The sequence below is a fragment of the Eurosta solidaginis genome, chromosome 3 (assembly GCF_040869045.1).
Source record: "Eurosta solidaginis isolate ZX-2024a chromosome 3, ASM4086904v1, whole genome shotgun sequence".
Classification (NCBI taxonomy): domain Eukaryota; kingdom Metazoa; phylum Arthropoda; class Insecta; order Diptera; family Tephritidae; genus Eurosta; species Eurosta solidaginis.
This window is the reverse complement of record NC_090321.1, coordinates 214,294,052-214,311,177: the sequence shown is the minus strand read 5'-3', so window position 1 is coordinate 214,311,177 and position 17,126 is coordinate 214,294,052. Positions and strand designations below refer to the sequence as shown.

The 17,126-nt window shown below is 34.6% G+C and overlaps 1 protein-coding gene across 3 annotated transcripts in view; it reads left to right on the top strand.

Annotated features, from left to right (window-relative positions):
- Khc-73 (Kinesin heavy chain 73) overlaps positions 1-17,126 on the top strand; it is a 166,058-nt gene that overhangs the window by 126,371 nt on the left and 22,561 nt on the right. For all 3 annotated transcript variants that reach the window (XM_067775025.1, XM_067775024.1, XM_067775026.1), the window contains 6 exons: positions 4-150; positions 972-1,139; positions 1,213-1,359; positions 1,687-1,728; positions 1,860-3,522; positions 6,651-6,796. In XM_067775025.1, coding sequence (XP_067631126.1) covers positions 4-150; positions 972-1,139; positions 1,213-1,359; positions 1,687-1,728; positions 1,860-3,522; positions 6,651-6,796 — 2,313 coding nt within the window. The remainder of the gene's footprint in view (positions 1-3; positions 151-971; positions 1,140-1,212; positions 1,360-1,686; positions 1,729-1,859; positions 3,523-6,650; positions 6,797-17,126) is intronic.

Genomic DNA, 17,126 nt, shown 5'->3' with positions numbered 1-17,126 from the left:
CAGGAATACGAACGTCAATTTCAACAATTACGCAATACATTATCACCCAGCACACCTTATGCACCCTATACGCCATACGATCCATTGAGATTGGGTAAAATAACACCGAACACCCCTACATCACAAATGCGGGTGGAGAAGTGGGCACAGGTATGCATCGCGTTTATTGTAAATATTTAGTGAATCCCCAGCCAGTCCTACATTTAGCTTATTTCTTCTCCTTCCTGTGGAGGCTTGGCAATCATCTATTCTGTTATAGTTCTGTAAGTAGTTTTATAGTTTATAGCATACGGTTACAATAGTACGAACCCCACAGAACGCAACATTTTCCGTCGACAATAGTCTTTGAAGGAGTGGCCACTGCAAAAATGTAATACTAAGCATATAAATCCCTCCTATTACGCACTTAGTCGCCTCGCCGCCGCGATTGGGCGCCCCGCTTCTGAACTGGTGTCATACCGCCACTATTTCCGTCCCGAAAATGCAACTACGACGATTGGCCGCCTGCCACATACCGCCGCAAATGTTGTTCCTCTAAAAAGGAGTGAGTACCGGATGAGGACCTGCATTGTTAGCGGTCCATACCTAATGAATCATTACCCCGCGTCATAAGTCCTTAACACTTTGAATAAGACCTATCGAAATATCTCAAACTTTCTAAGTCTGCATAGAGTAGTTTTTTGTGAATTTGCTGCAGACGCTTCCCCATTTTTTGAGTTTTGGTTTTTAACCTCTGGGTCCCCTAAGAAGTCATAATGATATATATAATAATCTTCAACTTGTCGTTTGTAACGAAATCGATTGGGAAGCCTTCAACGAAACTGTGCTACATATACTACATGGGTCTCAAATTGGTTTGGGGGGTTTCATATGAGGGACTTCTAACTTTTCCGCTAAGAAAACATACACTATTTGCAAATATTACGCACATACCCCTATTTAAATATTTTTATCTTTGTTTAATTTTCCAGGAACGTGATGAAATGTTCAAACGTTCATTAGGTCAGTTGAAAAACGATATCATGCGGGCTAATGCCTCTGTACAGGAGGCCAACTTCCTTGCCGAAGAGATGAAGAAGAAAACAAAGTTCTCCGTTACATTGCAAATACCGCCAGCCAATCTCAGTCCAAATAGAAGGGTAAGTTAAGCCAGGGCAAATTATTTCAAAATTTGTTTGGCATAAAATTTTTGTTTTCCCTTCACTTACGCAGCGTGGCGCCTTTGTAAGCGAACCGGCCATTCTTGTAAAACGTACAAATTCAGGCAGTCAAATATGGACAATGGAAAAATTGGAAAATAAATTGATTGACATGCGTGAAATGTATCAGGAGCACAAAGAACGTATACTAAATGGTTTGGTAAGTTTTTCAAATACCAATCAGAGTAACAACACAATTTCATATTCATTTTGCTTGTAACAATGTGCAATAATTTCGAGGCTCATAGTGGGGCAGTGGATTGATTATAATTAATTTCTTTTAACCCTTCCTATAACAAATTCTTTATGTGGCATGGTTCTAGGTCTACCACCAGACAGTGAGCCTGTAATTGTTGCACCTCTGTGTATGTAAATATGTAAATGTATGCTAACTTTGCTATTCATTTAATAAACATTTTCGCATTTCTACATTTTTACTAACCATAAACATTAAAAAATGCATCGCAAATCAAAAAAACAAAAATAGCCTGTCGTTGAAACATACTCAGACGATGAAGATAGCGATGAGGTAATTGTCTCTTCTACTTCCTACTCTCACACTGAAACATTCAGTTTACTCTCTCCCAACTTCTTAATATTCATGCCACACAGCTACACATTTCTATGACAAACATACTAATCATTTAATGTACCCTTCAGGAAAGCGATATCTCCAAATCATTGGATCCTTTTTACGAATCACAAGAGAATCACAATCTCATAGGCGTAGCAAATATTTTTCTTGAAGTACTCTTCCATGAAGTCAAATTGGATTATCATACACCCATCATAAGTCAACAGGGTGAAGTTGCTGGACGACTTCAAGTCGAAATTCAGCGCATTGCCGGTCAAATGCCACAAGATCGTATGTGCGAATCTATTTCTGAGTCGTCGACCGACTCACGCGACGAATACGATGATCCCATCGATCCAATGGCAAATCAAATAACTTGTCGTGTCTCAATAAACTGCGCTACAGGCTTGCCACTCTCTTTGTCAAATTTTGTGTTCTGCCAATACACTTTTTGGGGTCATCAAGAAACTGTGGTGCCTGTCATCAATGCTGAGGCGCTGTCGCATGATCAAAATATGGTTTTTAAATTTGAACATACAAAAGATTTCACTGTATCCATAAATGAAGAATTCCTCGAGCATTGCATTGAAGGCGCATTATCAATAGAGGTTTGGGGTCACCGTAGTGCCGGTTTCTCCAAAACTAAAGGTTGGGAAGTGGAGCAACAACAAGCCAAAGCACGTTCTTTAGTCGATCGTTGGGCGGAGTTGTCGCGTAAAATTGAGTTGTGGGTTGAGATACATGAACTAAACGATAATGGCGAATATTCGCCAGTGGAGGTAACGAATCGCACTGAAGTGCTCACGGGTGGTATCTATCAGCTGCGGCAAGGTCAACAGCGTCGCGTAAATGTACGTGTCAAGCCAGTGCAAAACTCGGGCACGCTACCAATCATATGTCAGTCGATTGTAAATGTTGCAATTGGTAGCATTTGTGTACGTTCCCGGCTGCAACGTCCGCTAGACTCTTATCAAGAGGAAGATTTAACAGTGTTGCGTGAAAAGTGGAGTGAAGCGCTCGTGCGCCGACGTGAATATCTTGATCAGCAAATACAAAAATTAATAAAAAAAGAGGACAAAAGCGAAGAGGAACGTGAACGTGAATTGAGCTTGGTGCATCAGTGGGTTTCGTTGACCGAGGAGCGTAATGCTGTTTTAGTGCCCGCTCCCGGCTCTGGCATACCTGGCGCGCCTGCCTCATGGGATCCACCCGCTGGCATGGAACCGCATGTACCAGTTTTATTTCTTGATTTGAATGCTGATGATATGTCTGCTCAGAATACGAATGATGAATTCTCGGTTGCTGGTCTTAATTCAATACTCTCCAAAGAACATGGTCATAAATTTTATACATTACAAATATTACAACATTTAGATAAAGATGTATGTTCGATTGCTAGTTGGGATTCGTCAATGCATGATAGTCAGGCATTGAATCGTGTCACAGAAGCTAATGAGCGTGTCTACTTAATTCTACGTACTACCGTACGTCTTTCACATCCTGCACCCATGGATCTAATGTTACGCAAACGTATTAGTATAAATATTAAAAAGGGACAAAGTATTACAGATCGCCTGAAAAAGTTTCGTTTGGTGCGTGGTGAGAATGCAATCTCGCAAACTGGTGTCACTTACGAAGTGGTTTCCAATATACCAAAAGCATCGGAGGAATTGGAAGATCGTGAATCATTGGCGCAACTTGCTGCTAGTGGTGATGATTGTTCGGCAAGTGATGGTGAAACCTACATCGGTAAGTTTATAAGCACTGTGTAAGCTAGCATTACTGCCTACCGGGAAAAAAGAAACTTGTATACGGTTAAAAACTTTAAACCGTTTATTGGTTTAAGCAATTTTTTAGATTTTGATAGCTCAACGCGTAGAGCATAGAAGTTGGATTCGAAGGATGTCGTTAAAAAAATGTCCCTGTTATCTAAATAACTTCCAAAAATCTTTCATGTCAAATTTGTAATTAAAATTTTGAACGGTGACAGTTCCAAATCAGAGCTTGTAAACATTTTTAAATTTCGCTTTACGTCTCCTCCATTTTAAACATAAATTTAAATAGGGATATGGTTCTGATCAAAAGTACAGATGACTTTTTTTATTTTCATAGCCAGTCTTATTCTTCCAGAATTTTTTCGTTTTTGTTGTTAGCTCGTTTTATTTTTTTTTTTTTTTATAATTTTTATTTTTAATATCTGTTATTTATGGTTTATTGTTTTACTTTCTGTTGGTTTTTAGTTTATTATGTGTTTGTTTAAATTTGATTGTTATATTTGTTTCTGTGTTTATGTTCGTGTTCTTTTTTTCTTGCTGTTGATTTTCTGCTAACGTTTTTGCTTTTTTTTTGGTTTTTTTATTTGTTTTTTTATTTATTTATTTGTTCAGAATTTATTTGATTTGTTTGTTTAAATTATTATTTGTTAATTGCACATCCCGATCCTGTAAAAGTCCTAAAATGTTTTCGAAATAGTCTCGAAATAATCCAAAAGCTGTCCCAAAGTGATCCCTACATTGCTCCAAATTGGTCTCGAAATTATTCTTAAGATAATCCAGAAGTAATGCTGTTGTGTTCACGAAACAGTACCGAAATGGTCCCAGAATGTACGATACAATTCCATCCCCTGCAAAATTTTATCCGTTACACATGGACAAATGTAGCACTTAGCTCCATATTATTTGATATGCACACGATGGTTTCCAATATAAAATTTGATTGAAGCATAACACAAACGGCGAATAGGAGACCTTGTGAATTGCATAGATAAGTTGTATTTTGTTTTTATAATTTTGCTTAACATAATTTTTAAATACTTCTTTTGTCTGGAAAATGTTTTTCTTTTATTATTTCCGAAAATTTTTGTTTTTTGGGTTCGTTTTTATATCACCTAAGTTTGTTTCTGTTTTGTTTTTATGTTTTAATTTTTGTTTTCTTTTTTATGTTTTGGTTTGTGTTTATCTTTTTACTCTATGTCTTCGTACTAATTTTTCTTTTCTTGTGATTTTTCTTTTCTACAAATTTCTTATATTATATAGTTTTTGGGTTATTTATGACTTTTGATTTGTTTTCTGCTTGTTCTTTCATATATTTGTTGTTATGTTATCAATTTTGTTTGTTGCCTTTTGTGTATGTGCCTGTGTTGCCGTTTTCGTTTTTTTTTTTTAATATTGCTGTTTTTTTTTTTAATATTCGGGTCACTATTTATTAATTATTTATCAGCTTTGGTGTTTTGTATTTTTTTACTGTCGTGGTTGTTCGTTTCTATTTTGTTATATTTGATACAAATCAAATCAATCATTATGTCTACCCATATGTCAATACGAGCAACGGAGAAGAGACGCACAAACACATGCATATATCTTATCTATGATGCTCACAAAAGAAGGCAATAATTTGTGCAAGTATCACCCATACATACAAGCGCATATGAGAAGCTATAAACGTAGTTATAGCTGGTAATTTTATAGCTGATAACTAACTAGTAAATTCTGGCGAATAATGTTTCACTAACAGACGAGGCTCTGGCGACCCCAAGCTCCTCATGGAACTTGTGGGTAGGGGGGGAGGGAATGGCCTGAAGGTTTAATGTGGCCACATAAATCGTTCCCGAGATGGTCGGGCTAGCACCTTAATGGTGCTATGGTACCGGAGCGTACCGGATTTGTATCCGGCAAAGGACCATCACATCGATAACACTCCCCAAAGCCTTCGGGGAGCAACCTTATCGCTACAACAACAACAACAACTAGTAAATTCTAGAATAGAAAACCCTAGAAATATGCAACGAGGAAACCAGACAGTATAAAAGGCAGCAACAGTAGAGGCACGACAATCAGTTTATGTTGATACTACCGACTGTTTTGTTTTTATGTATAATTTTCCACAATAAACGGTCGAAACGTCGGCAATAAAATAATAAAGGCGTTTTTCTGATTATTTTGACTGGAAACCCGATTAAAGACAATCAGTTTGATTTAAGACGCTATCTGGCAAGCAATAGAAGTGTTAATTTGAAAGTAGTCTAATAAAGGCCATTTTGCATTATTGAATAGTGGAGTTATGTATTCAACTGTTTAGTGTTTCGAACGTTAGCAGAAGGTTGCAAATAAGGGGAATAGCACTAAATTCGTTACAATATTATTAATAATGCTTTCTAACCTTTTTTATTTTTTTTTTAATTTTTTTTTAAATACCAAATTTATTTATAGTTTTTTTCTCTACAAAAATGCAAGATTTTTTCGTTTTAAATTTAATTTTTTAATAATTATATTTTTTTTCTATCTTCTAGATTTTTTCTCGTTCTTGTTTTTTTTTTTTTTTTTTTTTATTTAGGCCATGCTGCGTTAAAATTGTTCCACTTTTTTTTCTTTTTGTTACCAATTGTGTTTTAGTTTTGTTTTCTTTCTTGTTCTTGTTTTTATTATTGATTTTTTAATGTTCTCTTCTGTTTGTTATTTTTATGATTATTTGGTAATATTTATTTCCGTTTTAGATATTTTTGTCATCACTTTTTTTTGTTATGTTGCTTTTAGTTCTTTTTTTTTTTTTTTTTTGTACTTACTTTCGTAGTTTTTTTCCTTTTCTCTTTGTTTTAGATTTTGTGTTTTATACAAAATTTTTCGGCTCAATAAATAAAATGATTCGATACTAAGTTGAAATAATTTTGCCCCCTAACAAATAAATTTAATAAAACAACTCCTGAAAGCTCGTAAACCATGTAAACCTCCCATAATTCCATGAAAACCTTTTTCAAATGCGCCGTTTCAGTGTTTACATGAAGTTTGCGCGCTTGCGTGAGTTGCTTTGATAATTTTTTCATTCAAAGTATTTACTAAAATTCTAACCTATACATATATCTTTTTTTTTCCTTCCTACAGAAAAATATACGCGTGGCGTGTCGGCTGTGGAAAGCATATTAACCCTGGATCGCTTACGTCAAAGTGTTGCTGTCAAAGAATTGGAAACCGCACATGGTCAACCATTATCGATGCGCAAGACAGTCAGCGTACCCAATTTCTCGCAGGTACTGTATTTCGTACTTACTACAATCAATCCAAAAAACACATTTGTAGTTACGCTTATGAAAATCACTACAAAAAACCACAAAAATATAACACATACAGTAGTTAGTTGTAACACATAATGATGCTTTATAATTTTGTTTCCACCAAAATCTCGAATCACTATTTAGCTGCTTTTCTATGTATACAAAATTTCTAACCAATTTAATCCAATTTGATGAATTCGTCGTATCTATAACCAAGCTCTAAAACAAACGAACAATCTTCTTTTTTCTCACTTTTTTGCGCTTTCACCTAAAAACCAAAAAAAAACTTAACTTATTTAAAACAAAATTTGATCAATCAATGTGTTTTGTTCTCACCAAATATGTCGTACAAAATTTGAATTCTTCCACCACCTCACCTATGTACAACAACTACTTATTAACAAAAATTTACTCACCACCAACAAAAAATTTTTGTAAAACAAAAAAATCAATTAAAATTGAACAAATTTATTGAATTGAAACAAACATTATTAATAAATGTAAAACAAAAACTTGTGAATTAACCACCGCCTGCACCAAAACACATTTACGTCCATTCGTAATTCTCTGTAAATAGGCGGTTAAAGAAACCACTGCTGGAAGTGTAAGTATATAAGAAAAAAAACTCAAAATTGATTTGTTCAAAACAACAAAAAAAAGGTATAACATTAAAAGTGGATTTTAAAAGAGATGGTTCTACTTACCAAATTATGTTCTTATATTCCAGTTAAAGGTTATGATTTTTATATTTTCATTTAACTCAAGAATGTAAAATTAACGCAAATTACTGCGAAGAAGAGATGAGACAGCCGAAATGATCTGGACGGTTCTATCAATAGGTGAATGAGCGCCTATCTACTGCATAAAGTGAAATTTTGGAATTAGCTTTCTCTCGAATTTTCATACTTATAAAGAAGATAAGGAAACTTGCTGTTTCAACAGGGGGCCATAGTGAGAGGGGTGTTAGAGGTGTTGGTTCCACATTACAATTGAAAAGATGGTTGTTGTCATGTGGGGCCACATCACATGCATGACATACATTACGTAAGAGTTGGACCCCTCTTTTGCAAGGTATATAGTGATTAGGGGGTTCGCCGAGGGCGACCTAGCAAAGGTTTACCGATTCTGTGTGCAGAAGGCCTCCTTATGATTTTCTGAATCAAACGGCTTCGTAGGCAGATGCCGCACCTCATCGTAGTGCTTACAATGATTTTTCATTATAACTCTTAGAGACGCGTTCAGAATTTGTTTATGCTCTTTAATGTTGAGCTCTTTCGCCTCACTATGTAGATAATGTTCAGGGGTCATTAGAAGGCATCCCGTGGTAGTTCTGAATGCAGCATTTTGGCAGGCCTGTAGCCTTTTCCATTCCTTGTTTTTTTTTTTTTTAATCAGGTCACTAGACTGGTATTTCAGTGAAACCCCATTTGATAGTGATTTCCAAGAGCAGCCGATCAAAGCCTGAAAGAAATGTAAGCCATGGTGCTGTCTCTAGGTTCTACATATGATGAATTTCATATCAAAACCGATATGCATTGAAGCCGACCCCCTCAGATTTTGATGAAATTTTGCATACAGGCACACTTTACATATGCAAACACAGCTTCATTTTTAGAAATTGCATTTTTGAAAAATTTTGAGCGTGGCAAGGTGTGAAAAATTACGGTAATTTGAGCTGTATAACTACGGAATGGCTCAACCGATTTCAAAGATCTTGGTACTATTGGAAAGGGTTTCAGATCGGCTTTCGAAAACATACACTGTAAAAATGTTTAATACACTGAAAAAAAATTTTTTTTTAAATAAAATTTTAAAGAAAGGTCTTTTTAATATATATAACATATCCAAAAATTAAAATTAATTTTTTTAATTTAAGTAAATGCATCTCTTTATTTTTGATATTATGGTACTTTTGAGCTATGATAACTACGGAATGGCTCAACCGATTTCAAAGATCTTGGTACCACTGGAAAGGTATTCGAATCGGCTTTCGAAAATATACACTGTAAAAAAATGTTATAACACTGAAAATGTTTTATAATTTATTTAATAATTTGGGAAAAATTTACACAACGTGACATCAGGACGGACAAGGCGACAGCTGTTTCGATTATACCTTGTAAATCTCTTCAAAGCCTTTTCTCCCGGGAGTGGGAGTCGAACTCGCACCCCTACGATAGTTGAAATGGTTGTAAACGCATTCAGCTACGCCATGCCTGTTGTGAAGTCTTTCCCAATTGCCTTCTTTTTGCATATTTTAATCTTTTACACATTGCATACTTCGTATGCAATTATGTGTTAAAGCTATGCTTGGTACGGCGGTTTTCAAAGAAACTTTGGTTTTGTTGCTGTTTTCGTTCTATTTATAGAACTACAACGAATTAACCAATTTTGTCTGTTTGTATGATTGTGTAAAAGATTAAAATATGCAAAAAGAAGGCAATTGGGAAAGACTTCACAACAGGCATGACGTAGCTGAATGCGTTTACAACCATTTCAACTATCGTAGGGGTGCGAGTTCGACTCCCACTCCCGGGAGTAAAGGCTTTGAAGAGATTTACAAGGTATAATCGAAACAGCTGTCGCCTTGTCCGTCCTGATGTCACGTTGTTTAAATTTTTCCCAAATTATTAAATAAATTATAAAATTAAAAAATTGCTTCAAATAAATGTTTTCATACATTTAAAAAAAAAAAGCAATATGGGCAATCCCCGATTATTAAAAATCATACAAACAGACAAAATTGGTTAATTCGTTGTAGTTCTATAAATAGAACGAAAACAGCAACAAAACCAAAGTTTCTTTGAAAACCGCCGTACCAAGCATAGCTTTAACACATAATTGCATACGAAGTATGCAATGTGTAAAAGATTAAAATATGCATAAAGAAGGCAATTGGGAAAGACTTCACAACAGGCATAACGTAGCTGAATGCGTTTACAACCATTTCAACTATCGTAGGGGTGCGAGTTCGACTCCCACTCCCGGGAGAAAAGGCTTTGAAGAGATTTACAAGGTATAATCGAAACAGCTGTCGCCTTGTCCGTCCTGATGTCACGTTGTTTAAATTTTTCCCAAATTATTAAATAAATTATAAAATTAAAAAATTGCTTCAAATAAATGTTGTCATACATTTAAAAAAAAAAAAAAAGCAATATGGGCAATCCCCGATTATTAAAAATCATACAAACAGACAAAATTGGTTAATTCGTTGTAGTTCTATAAATAGAACGAAAACAGCAACAAAACCAAAGTTTCTTTGAAAACCGCCGTACCAAGCATAGCTTTAACACATAATTGCATACGAAGTATGCAATGTGTAAAAGATTAAAATATGCAAAAAGAAGGCAATTGGGAAAGACTTCACAACAGGCATGACGTAGCTGAATGCGTTTACAACCATTTCAACTATCGTAGGGTTGCGAGTTCGACTCCCACTCCCGGGAGAAAAGGCTTTGAAGAGATTTACAAGGTATAATCGAAACAGCTGTCGCCTTGTCCGTCCTGATGTCACGTTGTGTAAATTTTTCCCAAATTATTAAATAAATTATAAAATTAAAAAATTGCTTCAAATAAATGTTGTTATACATTTAAAAAAAAAAAAAAAGCAATATGGGCAATCCCCGATTATTAAAAATCATACAAACAGACAAAATTGGTTAATTCGTTGTAGTTCTATAAATAGAACGAAAACAGCAACAAAACCAAAGTTTCTTTGAAAACCGCCGTACCAAGCATAGCTTTAACACATAATTGCATACGAAGTATGCAATGTGTAAAAGATTAAAATATGCAAAAAGAAGGCAATTGGGAAAGACTTCACAACAGGCATGACGTAGCTGAATGCGTTTACAACCATTTCAACTATCGTAGGGGTGCGAGTTCGACTCCCACTCCCGGGAGAAAAGGCTTTGAAGAGATTTACAAGGTATAATCGAAACAGCTGTCGCCTTGTCCGTCCTGATGTCACGTTGTGTAAATTTTTCCCAAATTATTAAATAAATTATAAAATTAAAAAATTGCTTCAAATAAATGTTGTTATACATTTAAAAAAAAAAAAAAGCAATATGGGCAATCCCCGATTATTAAAAATCATACAAACAGACAAAATTGGTTAATTCGTTGTAGTTCTATAAATAGAACGAAAACAGCAACAAAACCAAAGTTTCTTTGAAAACCGCCGTACCAAGCATAGCTTTAACACATAATTGCATACGAAGTATGCAATGTGTAAAAGATTAAAATATGCAAAAAGAAGGCAATTGGGAAAGACTTCACAACAGGCATGACGTAGCTGAATGCGTTTACAACCATTTCAACTATCGTAGGGGTGCGAGTTCGACTCCCACTCCCGGGAGAAAAGGCTTTGAAGAGATTTACAAGGTATAATCGAAACAGCTGTCGCCTTGTCCGTCCTGATGTCACGTTGTGTAAATTTTTCCCAAATTATTAAATAAATTATAAAATTAAAAAATTGCTTCAAATAAATGTTGTTATACATTTAAAAAAAAAAAAAAAGCAATATGGGCAATCCCCGATTATTAAAAATCATACAAACAGACAAAATTGGTTAATTCGTTGTAGTTCTATAAATAGAACGAAAACAGCAACAAAACCAAAGTTTCTTTGAAAACCGCCGTACCAAGCATAGCTTTAACACATAATTGCATACGAAGTATGCAATGTGTAAAAGATTAAAATATGCAAAAAGAAGGCAATTGGGAAAGACTTCACAACAGGCATGACGTAGCTGAATGCGTTTACAACCATTTCAACTATCGTAGGGGTGCGAGTTCGACTCCCACTCCCGGGAGAAAAGGCTTTGAATAGATTTACAAGGTATAACCGAAACAGCTGTCGCCTTGTCCGTCCTGATGTCACGTTGTGTAAATTTTTCCCAAATTATTAAATAAATTATAAAATTAAAAAATTGCTTCAAATAAATGTTGTCATACATTTAAAAAAAAAAAAAGCAATATGGGCAATCCCCGATTATTAAAAATCATACAAACAGACAAAATTGGTTAATTCGTTGTAGTTCTATAAATAGAACGAAAACAGCAACAAAACCAAAGTTTCTTTGAAAACCGCCGTACCAAGCATAGCTTTAACACATAATTGCATACGAAGTATGCAATGTGTAAAAGATTAAAATATGCAAAAAGAAGGCAATTGGGAAAGACTTCACAACAGGCATGACGTAGCTGAATGCGTTTACAACCATTTCAACTATCGTAGGGGTGCGAGTTCGACTCCCACTCCCGGGAGAAAAGGCTTTGAAGAGATTTACAAGGTATAATCGAAACAGCTGTCGCCTTGTCCGTCCTGATGTCACGTTGTGTAAATTTTTCCCAAATTATTAAATAAATTATAAAATTAAAAAATTGCTTCAAATAAATGTTGTCATACATTTAAAAAAAAAAAAAAGCAATATGGGCAATCCCCGATTATTAAAAATCATACAAACAGACAAAATTGGTTAATTCGTTGTAGTTCTATAAATAGAACGAAAACAGCAACAAAACCAAAGTTTCTTTGAAAACCGCCGTACCAAGCATAGCTTTAACACATAATTGCATACGAAGTATGCAATGTGTAAAAGATTAAAATATGCAAAAAGAAGGCAATTGGGAAAGACTTCACAACAGGCATGACGTAGCTGAATGCGTTTACAACCATTTCAACTATCGTAGGGGTGCGAGTTCGACTCCCACTCCCGGGAGAAAAGGCTTTGAATAGATTTACAAGGTATAACCGAAACAGCTGTCGCCTTGTCCGTCCTGATGTCACGTTGTGTAAATTTTTCCCAAATTATTAAATAAATTATAAAATTAAAAAATTGCTTCAAATAAATGTTGTCATACATTTAAAAAAAAAAAAGCAATATGGGCAATCCCCGATTATTAAAAATCATACAAACAGACAAAATTGGTTAATTCGTTGTAGTTCTATAAATAGAACGAAAACAGCAACAAAACCAAAGTTTCTTTGAAAACCGCCGTACCAAGCATAGCTTTAACACATAATTGCATACGAAGTATGCAATGTGTAAAAGATTAAAATATGCAAAAAGAAGGCAATTGGGAAAGACTTCACAACAGGCATGACGTAGCTGAATGCGTTTACAACCATTTCAACTATCGTAGGGGTGCGAGTTCGACTCCCACTCCCGGGAGAAAAGGCTTTGAAGAGATTTACAAGGTATAATCGAAACAGCTGTCGCCTTGTCCGTCCTGATGTCACGTTGTGTAAATTTTTCCCAAATTATTAAATAAATTATAAAATTAAAAAATTGCTTCAAATAAATGTTGTCATACATTTAAAAAAAAAAAGCAATATGGGCAATCCCCGATTATTAAAAATCATACAAACAGACAAAATTGGTTAATTCGTTGTAGTTCTATAAATAGAACGAAAACAGCAACAAAACCAAAGTTTCTTTGAAAACCGCCGTACCAAGCATAGCTTTAACACATAATTGCATACGAAGTATGCAATGTGTAAAAGATTAAAATATGCAAAAAGAAGGCAATTGGGAAAGACTTCACAACAGGCATGACGTAGCTGAATGCGTTTACAACCATTTCAACTATCGTAGGGGTGCGAGTTCGACTCCCACTCCCGGGAGAAAAGGCTTTGAATAGATTTACAAGGTATAACCGAAACAGCTGTCGCCTTGTCCGTCCTGATGTCACGTTGTGTAAATTTTTCCCAAATTATTAAATAAATTATAAAATTAAAAAATTGCTTCAAATAAATGTTGTCATACATTTAAAAAAAAAAAAGCAATATGGGCAATCCCCGATTATTAAAAATCATACAAACAGACAAAATTGGTTAATTCGTTGTAGTTCTATAAATAGAACGAAAACAGCAACAAAACCAAAGTTTCTTTGAAAACCGCCGTACCAAGCATAGCTTTAACACATAATTGCATACGAAGTATGCAATGTGTAAAAGATTAAAATATGCAAAAAGAAGGCAATTGGGAAAGACTTCACAACAGGCATGACGTAGCTGAATGCGTTTACAACCATTTCAACTATCGTAGGGGTGCGAGTTCGACTCCCACTCCCGGGAGAAAAGGCTTTGAATAGATTTACAAGGTATAACCGAAACAGCTGTCGCCTTGTCCGTCCTGATGTCACGTTGTGTAAATTTTTCCCAAATTATTAAATAAATTATAAAATTAAAAAATTGCTTCAAATAAATGTTGTCATACATTTAAAAAAAAAAAAGCAATATGGGCAATCCCCGATTATTAAAAATCATACAAACAGACAAAATTGGTTAATTCGTTGTAGTTCTATAAATAGAACGAAAACAGCAACAAAACCAAAGTTTCTTTGAAAACCGCCGTACCAAGCATAGCTTTAACACATAATTGCATACGAAGTATGCAATGTGTAAAAGATTAAAATATGCAAAAAGAAGGCAATTGGGAAAGACTTCACAACAGGCATGACGTAGCTGAATGCGTTTACAACCATTTCAACTATCGTAGGGGTGCGAGTTCGACTCCCACTCCCGGGAGAAAAGGCTTTGAATAGATTTACAAGGTATAACCGAAACAGCTGTCGCCTTGTCCGTCCTGATGTCACGTTGTGTAAATTTTTCCCAAATTATTAAATAAATTATAAAATTAAAAAATTGCTTCAAATAAATGTTGTCATACATTTAAAAAAAAAAAAAAGCAATATGGGCAATCCCCGATTATTAAAAATCATACAAACAGACAAAATTGGTTAATTCGTTGTAGTTCTATAAATAGAACGAAAACAGCAACAAAACCAAAGTTTCTTTGAAAACCGCCGTACCAAGCATAGCTTTAACACATAATTGCATACGAAGTATGCAATGTGTAAAAGATTAAAATATGCAAAAAGAAGGCAATTGGGAAAGACTTCACAACAGGCATGACGTAGCTGAATGCGTTTACAACCATTTCAACTATCGTAGGGGTGCGAGTTCGACTCCCACTCCCGGGAGAAAAGGCTTTGAATAGATTTACAAGGTATAACCGAAACAGCTGTCGCCTTGTCCGTCCTGATGTCACGTTGTGTAAATTTTTCCCAAATTATTAAATAAATTATAAAATTAAAAAATTGCTTCAAATAAATGTTGTCATACATTTAAAAAAAAAAAAGCAATATGGGCAATCCCCGATTATTAAAAATCATACAAACAGACAAAATTGGTTAATTCGTTGTAGTTCTATAAATAGAACGAAAACAGCAACAAAACCAAAGTTTCTTTGAAAACCGCCGTACCAAGCATAGCTTTAACACATAATTGCATACGAAGTATGCAATGTGTAAAAGATTAAAATATGCAAAAAGAAGGCAATTGGGAAAGACTTCACAACAGGCATGACGTAGCTGAATGCGTTTACAACCATTTCAACTATCGTAGGGGTGCGAGTTCGACTCCCACTCCCGGGAGAAAAGGCTTTGAAGAGATTTACAAGGTATAATCGAAACAGCTGTCGCCTTGTCCGTCCTGATGTCACGTTGTGTAAATTTTTCCCAAATTATTAAATAAATTATAAAATTAAAAAATTGCTTCAAATAAATGTTGTCATACATTTAAAAAAAAAAAAAAGCAATATGGGCAATCCCCGATTATTAAAAATCATACAAACAGACAAAATTGGTTAATTCGTTGTAGTTCTATAAATAGAACGAAAACAGCAACAAAACCAAAGTTTCTTTGAAAACCGCCGTACCAAGCATAGCTTTAACACATAATTGCATACGAAGTATGCAATGTGTAAAAGATTAAAATATGCAAAAAGAAGGCAATTGGGAAAGACTTCACAACAGGCATGACGTAGCTGAATGCGTTTACAACCATTTCAACTATCGTAGGGGTGCGAGTTCGACTCCCACTCCCGGGAGGAAAGGCTTTGAAGATATTTACAAGGTATAATCGAAACAGCTGTCGCCTTGTCCGTCCTGATGTCACGTTGTGTAAATTTTTCCCAAATTATTAAATAAATTATAAAATTAAAAAATTGCTTCAAATAAATGTTGTCATACATTTAAAAAAAAAAAAAAAGCAATATGGGCAATCCCCGATTATTAAAAATCATACAAACAGACAAAATTGGTTAATTCGTTGTAGTTCTATAAATAGAACGAAAACAGCAACAAAACCAAAGTTTCTTTGAAAACCGCCGTACCAAGCATAGCTTTAACACATAATTGCATACGAAGTATGCAATGTGTAAAAGATTAAAATATGCAAAAAGAAGGCAATTGGGAAAGACTTCACAACAGGCATGACGTAGCTGAATGCGTTTACAACCATTTCAACTATCGTAGGGGTGCGAGTTCGACTCCCACTCCCGGGAGAAAAGGCTTTGAAGAGATTTACAAGGTATAATCGAAACAGCTGTCGCCTTGTCCGTCCTGATGTCACGTTGTGTAAATTTTTCCCAAATTATTAAATAAATTATAAAATTAAAAAATTGCTTCAAATAAATGTTGTCATACATTTAAAAAAAAAAAGCAATATGGGCAATCCCCGAGTATTAAAAATCATGAAAATGTTTTTGTTTCAAAAATAAAATTTTAATCTGGGAAAAAAAATTCAAAGGCCAAGTGTTTTAAAATAAAATATATTTTTATTAAAAAGGTCTATTAATATATATAAAATATCCAAAAACTTTTTTATAAAAATTTTTAAGTAAATTGATCTCTATATTTTGATATCATAGTACTTTTGAGCTGTAATAACTACAGAATGTCTGAACCGATTTTAAATATCTTGGTACCATTGAACCATTGAAAGGTATTCAAATAGGCTTTCGAAAACATATACCGTAAGAATTTTTATTTCGCTGAAAAACCATTTTCTTTTTTTTTCTTTGGTCGGTTGATCCATTCCGTAGTTATCACAGCTCAAAATTACCTATTACCGTCATTTTTCACGCATTTTGCACAACTTTGACACCTTGCCACGTCCACAATTTTTTCAAAAATGCAATTTCTAAAAACGAGGTGGTGTTTGTATAGGTTAAATGCACCTCTATGCAAAATTTCATCAAAATCTGAGGGGGTCGGGTTCAAAATGTGCCTTTTTTTATAGGTTTTGATATGAAATTCATCATATACCCTACATAATCTTCTAATGAATGTGAAATGTGAGCTCACAAATCGAATGTTTTAGTTTTCTTCAGCTTTAGTGCTAGTTTTCGTGTAGACTTGCCAAAGTCCTAATCTTCTTTGAATATATTTTTTTTATTAAAGTAAGTTTTTTGTTTCAACACGTCGGTCTCGATTTTAAAGGAACACAATAAAGCAAA